The 14,951-nt window shown below is 58.5% G+C and overlaps 1 protein-coding gene across 12 annotated transcripts in view; it reads right to left on the reverse strand.

Annotated features, from left to right (window-relative positions):
* Nucleotides 1-11,182, reverse strand: part of NIN (ninein) — a 60,927-nt gene extending 49,745 nt beyond the window's left edge. For 9 of the 12 annotated variants that reach the window (XM_048306935.1, XM_048306936.1, XM_048306931.1 and 6 more), the window contains exons 1-2: nt 10,903-10,978; nt 4,875-5,078 (exon numbers count right to left, since the gene is read on the reverse strand). In XM_048306935.1, coding sequence (XP_048162892.1) covers nt 4,875-5,057 — 183 coding nt within the window. In that variant the 5' untranslated portion in view covers nt 5,058-5,078; nt 10,903-10,978. Of the gene's footprint in view, nt 1-4,874; nt 5,079-7,503; nt 7,658-10,902; nt 10,979-11,113 lie in introns of those variants that run through there. The other 3 variants (XM_048306933.1, XM_048306944.1, XM_048306934.1) reach the window with 3 other exon arrangements.
* Nucleotides 11,183-14,951: the final 3,769 nt, after the last annotated feature.

Here is a 14,951-nt window from a genome sequence, read left to right on the forward strand (position 1 = left end):
GGCTTTAAACATTTTTAAACATGTTTTTTAAACACAATTAAAAACCGTGTTCAGCAGAGAAGCTCATCAGGAATGCTTTCCTCTGAATACTAATTGCTGCCATCCCTTCTCAGACCCTGGTGTACTTCAAAAGGGACAGTTTACAGAGATAGGAGAATTTCCCCCATTAAAAAAAAACCCAACCAAACTTGACATTTAGACTAAATGAGGATGAATAAAAGATGAGGGTGTTCGAATTACAGGTTCCCTCCCCATGGGATCCTCTCAGGAAGGGAACTGTGACAGCAGGCAGAGCCTTGGATGGGACCTCACAGCAGCAAGAAAACAAAATCCACTTTGCATCCCTCACGCAACCCCATGGAATTGAATAAAGTCAAACCACCTGGGCAGGTGTGCAGTGCCACTGACATCACCTGCTCTGCATAATGAGCCCCATAAGTCGTGTCTGCACTAACGAGAAGCAGGGAGGAGGAAGAGCTGAGCCCTTTTCAGCTGCACAGGGACAGAGGGGCCCGGCCCTGTGGCCACACTGTGATTTCACCTCGAGCACGGCATCCAAAGGAGCCCGTGGAAGCTCAGGCTGTGGAGCAGGACATGGCCATCCTCCTGTGCTGCACAGCAGGATTTCAAATGCAAATCAGCAGCACAGGGACAGGCACAGGGCACTCCCCAATGCCCTCCTCACTCTGGAGGTGGAGTCCCAGCTGGCAGAGGGGGGAGATTTTTTCCTCAGGATGGGCCAGAGGTTTTCCTGACACCAGATAAGCAGCAAAACCAGTCTGTGGTGCACGTTTGACCTTGGATGTGGTGTGCCTGCACACAGAGAGTGCTTAGAGAGTTAGAGAAACACCACTGATAAAATTAGAGCTGGGCTTGAGCACAAGGCAGCCCTGGGGCAGCAAAGCCACGAACGCTGCAGAAATCCTCCTGTGAGGGTGGGGAGGCCCTGGCACAGGTTCCCCAACCCTGGAAGTGTCCAAGGCCAGGCTGGATGAGCTTGGAGCAACCTGGGATAGTGGTAGGGGTGGAATAAGATGAGCTTTAAGATCCCTTCCAACCCAAACTCTGATTCCACAATTCTATTTCGGTATTGCTAATTTGTGGATCTGCTCGTGGGGGTCTCCCAGCAATTTGGGGCTGATCCCAACCAGCCAGGAGGCAATGGGGGGCTTTGGAAGGTGATGGCACAATGTGCTGTCGTGCCTGCCCAGCATCAGGGACAGCACACACATCCCTGCTAACCCCACAGCCAGACCAGCACTGCAGAGCCAGGTCGAGTCCCCAGCGAGGCGAATTTTCCCAGAATGAGTAAATCAGAGGCAAACAAGACAAATGCACCAACAGAGAGGCACTGCCAGCCCAGCCCAGCCTCCCCACGGCAATCAGGGACCAACCAAAGCTGTGGCTGCTGAGCAACCCCAGGTCCTCTGAGAAATCCCGACGCCTCTGCACAGCCGGCTCCCTCTGAAGCCGTGACTGATTAGCACTAGAAAGAGCTGTGTGCCTGTGCCAAGGTACCTGCTGCTCCCCGCTGTGTCCCTGCCATGCAAAGCTCTTGGCACAGCCGGGACAGGCCGGCGGCAGCAGCTCCTTCCAGCTTCCCTGGCCTTGATCTCAACCACAATCCCATTCCCAAAGCTCTGCCCCTGTCTGTAAACTCCTTCCAGCAGAGGCAGCCAGAAGGTTGCAGAGGGACACGTCTAGTGGGGGGAGATGCAGAATCATAGAATATCCTGATCCACAAGGATTATGGGGTCCAGCTCCAGGCCCTGCACAAACACCCCAACAATCCCACCCTGGGCATCCCTGGCAGCGCTGTCCAAACGCTCCTGGAGCTCTGGCAGCCTCGGGGCCGTGCCCATTCCCTGGGGAGCCTGGGCAGTGCCCAGCACCCTCTGGGGAAGAACCTTTCCCTGGTATCCAACCTAAACCTTCCCTGACACAGCTCCAGCTGTTCCCTCGGGTCCTAACAGGCCAATCTTGCAGGAACATCAGAACAGGGCAGCCTTGCACCCAAGCCTGGCATGCGAAACCCCACAGTGCATTAAGGGGAACGGCGTCACTGCGGGCACAGGGTGAGGATATTTTGCAAGAGGTCACGAGCCGTGGCACTGAAGGGAGCTGACAAGTGAAACCCCAGGCCACGGCGTCCTTGCTGCAGGCTGCCAATGCAGCGGTGCAGGTGAAACCTGAGCTCCCCATCCCTGCTCAAGGACAGTGCCAAGGACAGTCCCTGCACAGGGCCCAGAGGTGCCCAACTCCACAGAATCCCAGCATGGTTTGGTTGGAAGGGAGCTTAAAGCTCAGCCCATTCCACCCCCTGCCATGGGCAGGGACACCTTCCACCATCCCAGGGTGCTCCAAGCCCTGTCCAACCTGGCCTTGGATGCTTCCAGGGATAGGGTCTGACTGCCAGGGACTATTCCCATCCCCACACATCACCCAGGCCCACGAGCACTGTCCCCAGGACACCTCCAGTTTGCTGCTGATTAAAGGGCACAGAGAAGGCAGACACACGGGCATACCCACACCCATCCCCTCACTGCTGCCATCAAGGGTGAGAGGAAACAGCCTTCCTGAGGAATCCCAGGAATTGCTGAGAGCATCACCTCTGCACACAATCCTATGAGGAAAAGTTCTGCAGGGGTTTGGCCACGAGTCAGGGCAGGATTTACACCCCCACACCAGACCCCATTAACCCCCAAACCATCACGGGGGAGGCTGCACATCCAGCCCCTCTCCGGATGCCAGCTCAGCTCCCAGTCCCCACCCAGGGCAGGAGCTTGGAACGAGGTGATCTTTAAAGCCCCCTTCCAACCCAAACCATTCCGTGATTCTTTGATCCCGGAACATTCATCCCTGGAGCAGAGCCCCCGGCACAAAGGCAAGCACGTGGCCCCACCGAGCTGCCCCTGAGCAGACAAAACCTTCCCCCGCTGCCCCCCTCCCCGGTGCCCTGCCATAAATCCCGGCCCCTGGAAGTGCAGGCAAACAAAGGCTGGGACCATCTGCGGCGAGGGGCTGGCGGGACAGGTGCAAGAAGTCTGTGCTCAGGGAGCAACATGTTTGTGCTGTTCTCCCCATGAGCTTCCTAGGAAACCCCAAGGATCCGAGGGCTGTTAAATGTGGCTCATGCTTAGACATGGGCCATTGCTGCTGCCAACGAGCACGAGCGCCGGGGAGATGGGAGCAGAGGCAGCAGACAAAGATTATCCTGAGGCTGGAGTGGCAGGATGGAAGGGAGAACCATCCCCAAAGACAAAGGAGGGGATGAAATAAAACAGGATGCCTCGTGCCCTGGGATAGCCTGCAGGGATGGAGCTCCGGGTTGGGATGGGGTGAGGGTGACCCAGCACTCGGGGTGCTTTAACAGGGGGGGGTTTTGTGACAGCCACATCTGCCCTTCCTCTCTTTCTATGCTACCATCCCACAAGTGGCAAAGCCAGATGATAGGACAAGAGGAAATGGCTTTAAACTGAAGGAAAATAGACTAAAATTCAATATTGGGAAGGAATTCCTGGCTGTGAGGGTGGTGAGGCCCTGGCTCAGGGTGCCCAGAGAAGTTGTGGCTGCCCCTGGATGCCTGGAAACGTTCCAGGCCAGGTTGGATGGGGCTTGGAGCAGCCTGGGATAGTGGGAGGTGTGCCTGCCCATGGCAGGGGGTTGGAACTGGATGATCTTTAAGGTCCTTCCAACCCAACCCATTCCATGATTCTTTGATAACAGCACCTGAATGCTGGCTGCTCAAGATGACAGAGCAGCACAGAAAGTCTCTGGTGCTCCAGAAAATGCCACACTGCAACTCCAAAGGTCAGCAACCTCTGCCTGGATCCATCCCTGCTCCAGCTCCTGCACCACTCACTGTCAGCAGAAGAGCTATGGCCCCAGGGCAGGCGAGGAAGAGGAGGAAAAAGGAAAAATTCCTTTGTTCGTTAAACGAATCATTTTGTTTGTGAAAACTGCAGTTTGATTGGAAATTGGAGTTGCGATGGCTGCTTGTCTGTTGAGAGCCCTGGCTGCCCTGTTCCACATTTTTCTGATTTTAATGAGCAGTGATGGGATTTCAGGGTGATTTCCAGGGAAGGATCTAATGCAGTCTGAGCACAGCGTGCTGGGAAAGACCTAATGCAGAGCACAAGGACATCCAGGCTGAATGCAGAGATCCCCCCAAGGGCAAGCAGCTTCTGCTCAATGCCCTGGCATTTAACTCCATAAAGGGACAACCACAACTGAAAAAGGGCTTTGGGAAGCCACCAACACCAGGTAACGTGAGCAAAGGTGGCTCAGACAGCGACTGCCTGAGCGGGACAATATTTTCCATCTTAGAAAAATGTGCGTGACTGCACATGGCCCCACCGGTCTAACTACAGCTTAAGCCAGTGTAAATCACAGGCTCAAGCCCTGGATTTAGGTCCTTGTCACATCCCAAGTGGCTCAGAGTTTGTCAAGCACCTGGTGAGCTGGTTTGGGGAGGTGACCCAGGCCAGCAGCACCAGGAATGGCTGCCGGGGGAATGGGCGCTGCGTGAGCCGAGCGCTGGCACGAGGACAGCCAGGACCTGGCACCTGCTCTGGCCTTGGACACTGGGAAAGCACGAGGCTCAGCCTAAAGTGGTGGTTTCTGAGTTTCAGACCACCTCCAGTGAGGGCAGACACAGCAGCTCCCTTCCCTGTTATCACCAATTCTCCTCTTAGAAGTTGCCCTGTGCCCACCCCGCTGAACAGACCGGACCCCACAGGTCCTGCAGCGCCAGAGCCTCAGGAACATTGGACATACACAAATTATAGACATCAGTCTCTTCCCAAGGCCATTCCACGCACACAGGTGCTGCCTGCTTCCTCAGCCCTCCCCCTTTCACCTCCCCAGATTCTTACCCTGCCTAGGAGGTTTCCTTGGAGGAGCGTCTGCTGCAGTGCCGGGGCCACCTCCTCCAGGTGCAGCATGTGGCAGAGGTCAGTGAGCTCCTCCTGCCCCAGGGACCCCGTGCCTGTGCTGTCGAAGCTGTCGAAGAGCTCCTTGAGGCGAGCTTCATACTGGTCCTGCTCAGCTTCATCCATCCCATAGCCTGCCACGCTCACCTGCGGGAAGAGACAGGGCAGGTGACCATCGGTGGCATGGGACAGCAGAAAACCCCAAGGGCTGGGACAGGAGCTGCCCACGAGGCTGTTTGGGGACGTGTCTGGTCGCATTGATGCTCCCCCACTGCTCCTGCCTCTCCCATCCCACTGGGGGAAGAAGTAACACAGCAGAAAGACCGAGGGGAAAAAGCCCGCAGAGCCAAGCCCTGGGGAGGGGACAGCCCAGGTGGCTGGGCCAGCCCCATGTGGCACATTCCCAACTCCAGGAGCAGCTCATTTGGCTCAGCTGGAGCAGCTGAGGTGCTGCAGGGGGAAATTGTTCCCTTGAGCTCCACCGATCCTCAGGTGTTGCAGGTGATGCTTTGGTGAGGAGATCAACGAGCAGCCCGGCAGCACAGCTCAGCAGCTGCAGGGAGCAGAGCAAGGGGCTCTGACTGAGGAGGGGAGGGCAGGAGACCCCAACCCAAACCCTTCAGGCCAGCCAGGCACCCTGCCCACCCCCTCCATGAGCACAACACAACCCCCTGCAACAAAGATGGGATCGTGGAATGCTTTAGGTTGCATAAAAACTCCATGATCAGGTCCGGCTGCCAAGCACTCCCTGTGCTGCTCCCCCTCAGGTATTTCAGGTCAAACCCTGCTGACAGGCAGCAAACCCAGAGCAGAGCTGAGCCCAGCATGGGGACAGCCAAAATCCTTCTGGTGTCCTGCACCAGGCACACAAAGCCCAGACCCAATTTACCTCAGGGCGACATCTTCCCCTCCAAGTCAAGTTTTCACCCCTCTCATGCATTGCTAACAGAGGATCAGAGCCCCAGGAGCTGTTCTGGCAGGGGAGTAGAGGGAAATTTCCAGTCTGAAATGAAGGATTTGGCTGGATCTGTTTGCCCAGCCTGGCCCAGGGCTCCTCACCGGCTGGGGGTGGCAGCAGTGTCACCCAGCACCACGACACAGCCTTGGAGTGGACGTGCCACCACCCTGGGGGCACAACAGGCTCTGTCACCATCCTTGGGTGCACCAAGTGACAGCGGGCACTACAGGGACCCGGTGTCCCAAGGATCGAACCGGACATCCTGGGATGCTTGGCCAGCCTCATCCACAACCCCGCACCAGCCAGCCCTGGGAATTCTGTTTCAGTGATGCTGCTCAGGTTTTTTAGCCACATTTCCCAAAACGGGGGGTCCTACCCAAACCCTATCCCACCCTGCCAAGGAGCAGCCCCCTCCCCTCCTCCTCCCAGGGTTCTGGTGGCTGCCTGTGTCACCAGCAGCACTCCTGGACATCCCAGAACACGCAGAGCTGCTCCAGCTGCTCCAATTCCACCCTGCTGCCCCACCACAGCCCAGCAACCAGGAAATCTCCTGGGCAGGCACTGCAGCAGCCATGTCCTTGATTTCACTGGCTGCAGGAGCAGATGCCAAGGCAAAGCATCCTCGGGATCCCACATCTGCTGAGGGAGGCAGGGCTGGTGCCAGGCAGCACGCAGAGCCCAGGGGACAGGCACAGCCCAGCCAGGCTGTCCCTCCTGCACTGCCACAGACAAGGATGGCCATGGACACTCCAGAGAGTGGACACAATCCCTCCACCTGAGCCTCACATCCTCCCTGTCCCATTTTTTCCCCTCCACATCCCTCTTGAGCTGATTTCTCACGGTGCCCAAGCTCTGTGGGGAGGAGGGAGGGCACAGACACATTCGACCTGGGGCACAGACGAGGAGGCAGCACCCAAAAACTCAGGTGCCTGCGAGCAGGAGGAAGGCAACAAACTTGTTTCCATTCCCACACTGGCAACCCCATTTCCCACCTGCACCCACAGGGCCAGATCCCAGTGTCAGGGAGCCCTGTCTGCACATTCCAGCGGCCCCAAAACTCACAGCCACGCCTCCAGCAAAGATGACTCCAACCCACAGAGCTTCCCAAGCATTTTTGAACCTCTTATCTTCAGGGTCAGCCACCTCCTGCCCCCCCAGAGATGTCTCCAGCACCTGACCCTACTGCTACACTGCCAGAACCAGTTTCCCCAGTTAGTGCAGAGAGCTAAATGCCACCTCCCAATACATCCCCGAGCATCCCTGCTGCTGGAGCACTGGGATCACCCCTCTCAGTGCCACACCAGCAGAGAGCCCCAAAAACACATCCTGGGCAAGTCCAGCATCGGGGAGCCCATAAAACCAGCAATAAAAACACAATCCCCAAAGGAAAAGAGCATCAGGTGCGTGGTCCCTACCTCGCACCACCCCCGCCCTGCAGCCCAGGTGAGCTTTTGGCGAGGGCACCGTGGCTGTGGCAGCCTCACGCATCCCCACGGCGAGGGACGGCCGGAGCTCAGACACAAGCAGCCCCGCACAGCCTGGGGAAGGGATTTTTCTGCTTCCCAGCACTGAAACCACCAGGAAGGAGCAGAGCGGGCCAAGGCCGGTGCCTACCTGCAGTCAGTCAGCGCAGGGAGCTGCCGGCAGCCCGGCGATCCCGCAATCCTGCACAACCTCCATCTTAGGCAGGCGGCTCCCGCACGCAGCCGGCTGCGCAAGGTGACCCAAGATGCCTCCTCCCGCCTGAATTATTCAGCAGCGCTTCCACGGCGGGGGAAAAAACCGCCCGAGCCTCCTACCTGAGGAGCTGGCGAGGCCGCCTGGCATCGCCCAGCAGTCAAAATAATGAGGTCAGCGGCATCGGAGCCCCGGCGTGCGCGGCCACCTCCAGCACCCGTGACGGGCGACTGGCGGCGGGGAAGGGGCTCAGAGGGGAGGGGGACAAACCAGAGGCACACAAAGCCCGAATTAAAGCCCGGCCTTTCATCTCTGTTCCAGATGGGCCAGCAGCTGAGATGCAGGAGGGCGGCCGGGATAATAGGGGCAGGCGGGCAGCAGCTGAGCGGGGGCTCCCCGGTCCCCCGCGAGGAGGAGAGGGGCCGGTCCCTGCTCAGGGCATCACTTTGTTCAGATTTATTGCTGGCCTTCTGTGTTGTCTCAAGTCCCCCCAGAATGACCAGCTTGAGCAGACAGCGCTGAAAAGTGCGGATTTAGGAGAGTCACCACCACATTATTCCTTGTTTCTGTTCTCCTTATTACAAGCCCGGGGAAGCAAAGAGCTCCGAGATGATGAGAAGAGGAAGTTTTCACCGGCATTTCTTTCCTGCCTTTAAATCCACCCCCCTCCTGAGAGCCAGATAACCTTCACAGCACACAATGTAGGGGCCTGATAGGACTGAATTCTCAGCTAAATTTAACTCAAACAATATAGGCTTAAACAGTAATTGCCGCTTCGCATATTAAGTGCCTGGAATCAATATCAACTTTAGCCTGGAGCTAATGAAGACACAGATTACCTGGTCAATCAATGGCATCAGCAGGTAAAACCACCACAATTAGGACAATTACTTTTTTTTTTGGGGGGGGGGGAGGGGGGAAGGGGGTCTGAAAACAGTATGAATTATAGAATCCCAGAATTATTTAGGTTGGAAGGGACCTTAAAGGCCACCTCATGCCAACCCCCTTCCCCTGGACCAACACAAAATCACATTTGCTGCTGCACAAGAGGGAGATTTTGGGGCTGCTCTGCCCGGATGCCCCCATGGGCTGCATCACCAACCAGGGCTATGGGTACCTTGTCCTTATCCCAAGCTGCCCTCCATCACCTGGAAGTCATCACCTCCAAGGGACAGCGAGGAAAACGTTGTTTTTGCTGCTGCTCTTAAATGCCTCGCCTCAAACCAGGGCCTGGCAATTAGCAGTAATTACTCAGCAGGGCAGCATCCTGTGGTCATCTCCAAAACACAAGCGCCCACTCCCTGGGATGTCACTGCTCCAGAGCGTCCCCCCTGTCCTGGGGAACACAGCCACACTCGGGCACTTTAAAGCAACTTTCCCTTCCCACTGCACTTGTGACAACCGGGCTGATGTGAACACAGCTGGCAAAACCCACCAGGACCCCAGTTTTTAATGCTGGGGTTTCTATGAGATGCCCAGCAGCCACCAAAACCAGACTATTGAGCCCTTGCTGGAAAGCCAGAACTGAGGCTGTCTCACACTCATTATCCCCTGCCCCTAATGAACCATCTCATCCATCACAGCTGCAGCTCAGCGGCTCTGCTGAATCATGGAATGACCTGAGCTGGAAGGGACCTACAAGGATCATGGATCCAGCCCCTGGCCCTGCACAGACACCCCAACAACCCCACCCTGGGCATCCCTGGCAGCGCTGTCCAAACGCTCCTGGAGCTCTGGCAGCCTCGGGGCCGTGCCCATTCCCTGGGGAGCCTGGGCAGTGCCCAGCACCCTCTGGGGGAAGAACCTTTTCCTAATATCCGACCTAAACCCCCCCAACACAGCTCCAGCCGCTCCCTGGATCCTGTCACTGGTCACCAGAGAGAAGAAAGAGCTCGGCACCCTGTCCCTGTGTCCACCCCGAAATCCCCACATCGTGTCAGGGCAATTTCCAGCTCAGCCCACCCTGCAACACCCCATCCCCTCTTGGAGCAGCAGCCCCACAAAGGGTCACACCGAGAAACCAAAGGCAAAGGGAAAAACAAAACCCAAAAGGACAATGAAGCACCTAAACGTCAGTAAATCACTTGACAGCACGCCCAGCTCTTCAAGGGTCACCACCAGAGTCAGCCTTACAGCTGGCGGTTCCTCCTCCCCATTGACCGCGCTCATCATTTTCCCTCTGCCCCTCAATGCCACCTCTCCCCCTGCACCCCAAAACACCCCCAGACCCTCCAAAGTTGGCAGAGAGCAGCGATTCTGTTAACCAAGCTCCACTCCCGATTAGCAGAGCAGCGATGGCGTATAAAAGCACTATAAATTTATGTAAAGAGCTTCAAAAGCAGCGCAGCGGTTTGAATATTCACGCCAGCCCGGTATTTGCATTGTAATAGGGCTTTTCACTCCCAGCCTTCCCTCCGTAAGGAAAAACAAAGCGCCCATCTGGTTTGATTTTGCAAATCGGGCTGGAGTCGCTCTGCAGTAACTCGGGGAGCCCCGGGTGCGATAAAGCCCAAGGTGGAGGCACAAAGCTGATTATTTCAGAAGTAAACAAAGCGACCCGGTAATTTATCCAGCGACGCCTCGCGCGCCGGGAAATGAGGGATTCGGTAATTCCCGCGGAGCTCAGACCCGCGCCGGCTCCGACAAACCCGGGCTGTGCTGAATCACGGCGACACCGCGTCCAGCGCCTTCCCTCCGCTCCGTTTTGGGGAGCGCATGAGGAAGATGAGCAGGATACACCCCCAAACTATCACCCACCCACCCAGCCAGCAAAATCCCAGCACCGGAACCTCCTAGGCTGTGGGTTTGGGCTTTCCCGGCTCCATCCTGACAGGGATGCTCCAAGGGAGACGGGCCCACGGTTGGTGGCCAGACAGCAGATGCTGTCTGCCACCCTGGTGACAGCGAGAGCTTTGCCGATGACAAAACAACTGCTGTTATTAATTCCTCCAGCCACAGCCGGCTGCTTCCAGGACTCAGCCCGGCGAGAGTGGTGCAGAACCCGCTCCCAGCGTTTGGAGCATCCCTCCGGGGACAGGGATGGGGTGCCCTTGGCAGGAGGGCGAGCGGCACCTGGTGCCTGTCACCCCGCGGGACCACTGCCACCAGCGCAAAGGGGACCTTGGGGGCTCTGGCGTGGCACCCACTCACAGACAGCCCTGAAACCGCCAGCGAACCCTCTGGCTAGAATTTCCTATCCCCATCACCCCCTTCCCCCAGCATCCCCCACTTCCAGCATCCAGCACCCCCCCTCCTCTCCAGCATCCCATTCCTCCAGCATTTCCCCCTTTTCCTCCAGCACCCCTCCCCTCCAGAGCCCCTTCCCCAGGCACCCACCTCGCCGCTGCGCCCCTTCCCCGCCGGCCCGTCCCGGCGCCCCGCACACGCGGCCGGCCCCGCCGGGAAGGGACGGGAAGGGGCGGGCTGCGCCCCGGCACCGCCCGCGGAGGAGGGACCGGGGCGGACAGCGCTCCCCCCGCACCCGGGGCTCGGTGCTACCCCTTCCCCTTCTTCCCTTCCACCGCAGCCGCCCCCGTCCCGGCCTCACCGGCTGCCGGTGCCCGCGGCGGGGCTGGCGAAGCGCTCGGAGCGTTGCGGAGCCGGGGGAGGCGCCGCGTTCAAATGCGGCCGCGTTTATTGGGCCGAGCCTCGGGGGCGGCCCCGGGGGTGCGGAAAGGCCCCGGGGCGGGGGGACCGGCGGCCTTTGTGCGGCACCGCCCGGGAACGCCTCCCGGCACAGGGGACAGCTGCGGGGGTCTGCTGGGGTGTCCCGCACACCCCCGTGTCCCCGCTGTTCTGCACCCGCGTGGTGGCATCACCTCAGCTCCCTACTGTGATATCCCCCCACGGTGGCATCACCTCAACTTCCCGTTGTCCTGCGCCTCAGGACAGCGTAACCCTGGGTCCCCAATTTCCTGATCCCCCGGGTGGCATCACCTCGGTTCCCATCATCCTGCACCCCAGGGGACATCATCCCAACTCCCTACTGTTCTGCAACCCCGGGTGGCATCACCCCAGCCCGCTGCTGTCCTGTCCCCCAGGGTGGCACAACCATGGTCCCCACTGTCCCACACCTCAGGGTGGCATCACCTGGCTCTTCAATGTCCCATCCCCCCAGGTGGCATCATCACAGTTCCTGTCATCGCACATCCCGAGGTGGCATCACCCCAGCTCCCAACAGTCCTGTCCCCCAGGGTGACATCACCTCAGTTCCCATCATTCTGCACCCCCCGGGGACATCACCCTGACTCCCTGCTGCCCCGCACTCCAGAGCGGCATCACCCCGGCTCCCCATCATCCTCTCTCCCAGCCGGTGTCACCCCAACTTCCTGCTCTCCTGCACCCCAGGGTGGCATCACCCCAGCTCCCAAGTGTCCTGTCCCCCAGGGTGACATCACCTGAGCCCAGGGGGACATCAGTCTGAGTCCTTGCTGTCCTACACCCCAAGGTAGCATCGCCCTGGCTCCCCACTGTCCTGTCCCCCAGGGTGGCATCACCCCGGCTCCACACTGTCCTGCACCCCAGGGGACATGGCCCTGCAGCTCCTCATTGTCCCAAAAAAACAATGGCACGTCACCTGGGCTGTCCCACGCCTGAAGGTCACAGCAACACATCACCGTTCCCTGCCCTGGGGACATGGCACCCTGGCTCCCTGCCATTCCAGAGTACCATGTCACCCCACTGTCCCCCACCCTGGGGACATGGCACCCTGGCTCCCTGCCATTCCAGAGTACCATGTCACCCCACTGTCCCCCACCCTGGGGACATGGCACCCTGGCTCCCTGCCATTCCAGAGTACCATGTCACCCCACTGTCCCCCACCCTGGGGACATGGCACCCTGGCTCCCTGCCATTCCAGAGTACCATGTCACCCCACTGTCCCCCACCCTGGGGACATGGCACCCTGGCTCCCTGCCATTCCAGAGTACCATGTCACCCCACTGTCCCCTGCCCTGGGGACATGGCACCCTGGCTCCCTGCCATTCCAGAGTACCATGTCACCCCACTGTCCCCCACCCTGGGGACATGGCACCCTGGCTCCCTGCCATTCCAGAGTACCATGTCACCCCACTGTCCCCTGCCCTGGGGACATGGCACCCTGGCCCCCTACCATCTCTGGGCCTGGGGGACAACATCCCACCCGAGTCTCCGTGTGTCACTGTGACACAGGACGGCTGCTGTGCCCTTGGCATCCAGCCCTTCCACCACCCCAGCACCGGTGGTGGCTCTGCACTCTCCCACCCGTGCCCCTCACTCGCTTTGGGGGGGACTCACAAAACCAGGGACTCCCCTCTGCCCCAGGAGCCATCCCGGGGGAGAACCCTGGAGCAGTGACACGCAAGCCACAGGCACCAGCAGAACTCCAAGCCTTATTTAAAGCTCGGCAGTCCCGGTTGGAGCTGGAGCCACCGCCCGCCCACGCTCCTGCTGAGCGCCAGCCGAGCCGCAGGAAGCCGGCGGTCCCCAAGGCTTGTGGATTCTCTGGTGGCTAAGAAGAGGTTCCACCCACGCTGCAGTCCGCTCTCGAGCAATTGCATGAGCTTATTTTGCTGCTTTTTTTGGGGTGAAAATGCCAGGGGCCAGATGACTTTTTAGCCTTCTTCCCTTTTTCACGGCGGCTCCGGTCTGCGGGTTCAAGATATTTCGTGGGGAGGAGCGAGGGGAACACAAAAGCCTCGCACGGGGGGTTGCACAAACCTTGCTCAGATCGGAAACCAGGCTTCAAACCCCACAGAAGAGCCACGGCTGGGTTTGCCACCACACAAGGACGTCTGGGAGGTGTGAGGTAACAGTGTAAAGAGCTTCAAAAATATTGTAATAAAGTATTGTGATAAAACATTGTAATAAAAAATTGGAATAAAATATTTAGGGGTAGCCCTGCTGCACGTCACTGCCACCTGCCCCAGGGGCAGCGCTGTGGCTGTGGGACATGGCACAGCATCCCCCAGCACCCAGCCAAGCCCTGTCCAGGGACGTGGCCGTGTCCCTGCGGTGACAGAAGCAAGGCAAGGTGACTCCAAAGGGAAGGGGCCCTTGGCGAGAGGCTTTGCCGGACAGATGTCAGCAGGCACGGCTTTGTGCCGGCCACGGGCTTTTTGTCTTGGTTTTTAACATTTGCCATTTTTCTCCACCGCTTTCTTCTGCTCTGACACTTGCCGAGGGTTTTTCTTTCTTTCTTTCCTTTCTCCCTCTCTTTCCACATTTGCTTTTCCATCCTCTGTTCAAACACTTTTTCTCTGCGTATTATGCTGAAGTTGGAACCATCTGGTGCTTTGTTTTGTTGCGAGCCCGGCGAGTGCCAGGACCTTTATCCCCCTCACCCTCCTCCTCCTCCTCCTCCTCCTCCTCGCCGGTGCCTCGCTAATCCAAGCGACAGCCCCGAAAAATCCCCCCTGTCACCCAACAAAGCCACACGCGTGCATGGGTGGGCGATGGGGACAGGCAGCACGCTCCATGTCCCCATGTCCCCATCCCACAGGGATGTGCAGCCCCCCCCGGCTCAGGAGCGCTGGGTATCATCCCAGCGCAAATTCCTGACTCATTTTTTAGGGCCGGCTGTTAGCAGAGGCATCCTGATTTTATTTCCCCCTCGTTTTCCCACAGGAGAAAAGCGTGTTTCTAGGGAGCCACGGAGCCGTGCCAGACAAGGAACCCGCCAACCTATTTTTGGAGCCCCCCCTTTGCAGCGAGCAGCTGCGTTCCAGGATGGCATTTGCAGCGAGCTCGGAGGAAGGAAACCTCGGCTCAACCAACCCGCACTGTCACGTGTGACACGCCACAAAAATCGGGACACGTGGGAAACACCGGGACTGCTGGACATCGGCTGCCAGTGGATCCACGGCTGGCTCGGGGCTGGCACGGAGCCACCCCAAATCAGGGTCAGCGGCTGCGCAGGCAGAGGGTGACCCCTGTGCGAGGCCGTGGGTGCCCGGCTCCTGCAGAAACACCCTCCCGCCTTGGCTCTGGCCGCTCCGTCACGCTTTCCTTCCCATTTTCCATGAACAATGAGGTGCTTTGTTCTGGGGCGAGGAAAAGTCCGGCTGCCGCACGGGGAGCTGGGGGGGGGAGCTGGGAGCTGCTCCTGCATTCCTGGGGTCTTTCCAGCTGTGCCGTGCTGGGCACAGGAACCCCTCACCCCGGCCAGGACAGGGGGAAGAGGGCCATAAAATAGCCCGAAAAATCAGCAAAAAAGCTACGAAACCATCAGCAAAACCATGAACAAAGGGAAAAAGGAAAAGACGCTGTAGGAAAAAAAACCCCAAACCAACCAGCTGGAGGGAACCTCCCCATCTCCCAGCTGGTGCCGGGAGAAGTTTGGAATGACATAAGCCCAAACTTTGCTATTTTTTTTGCACAAAACAAAGGCGAGCCGTGCTAAGCCGCAG

The sequence above is a fragment of the Corvus hawaiiensis genome, chromosome 6, assembly GCF_020740725.1.
Source record: "Corvus hawaiiensis isolate bCorHaw1 chromosome 6, bCorHaw1.pri.cur, whole genome shotgun sequence".
NCBI classification, from domain to species: domain Eukaryota; kingdom Metazoa; phylum Chordata; class Aves; order Passeriformes; family Corvidae; genus Corvus; species Corvus hawaiiensis.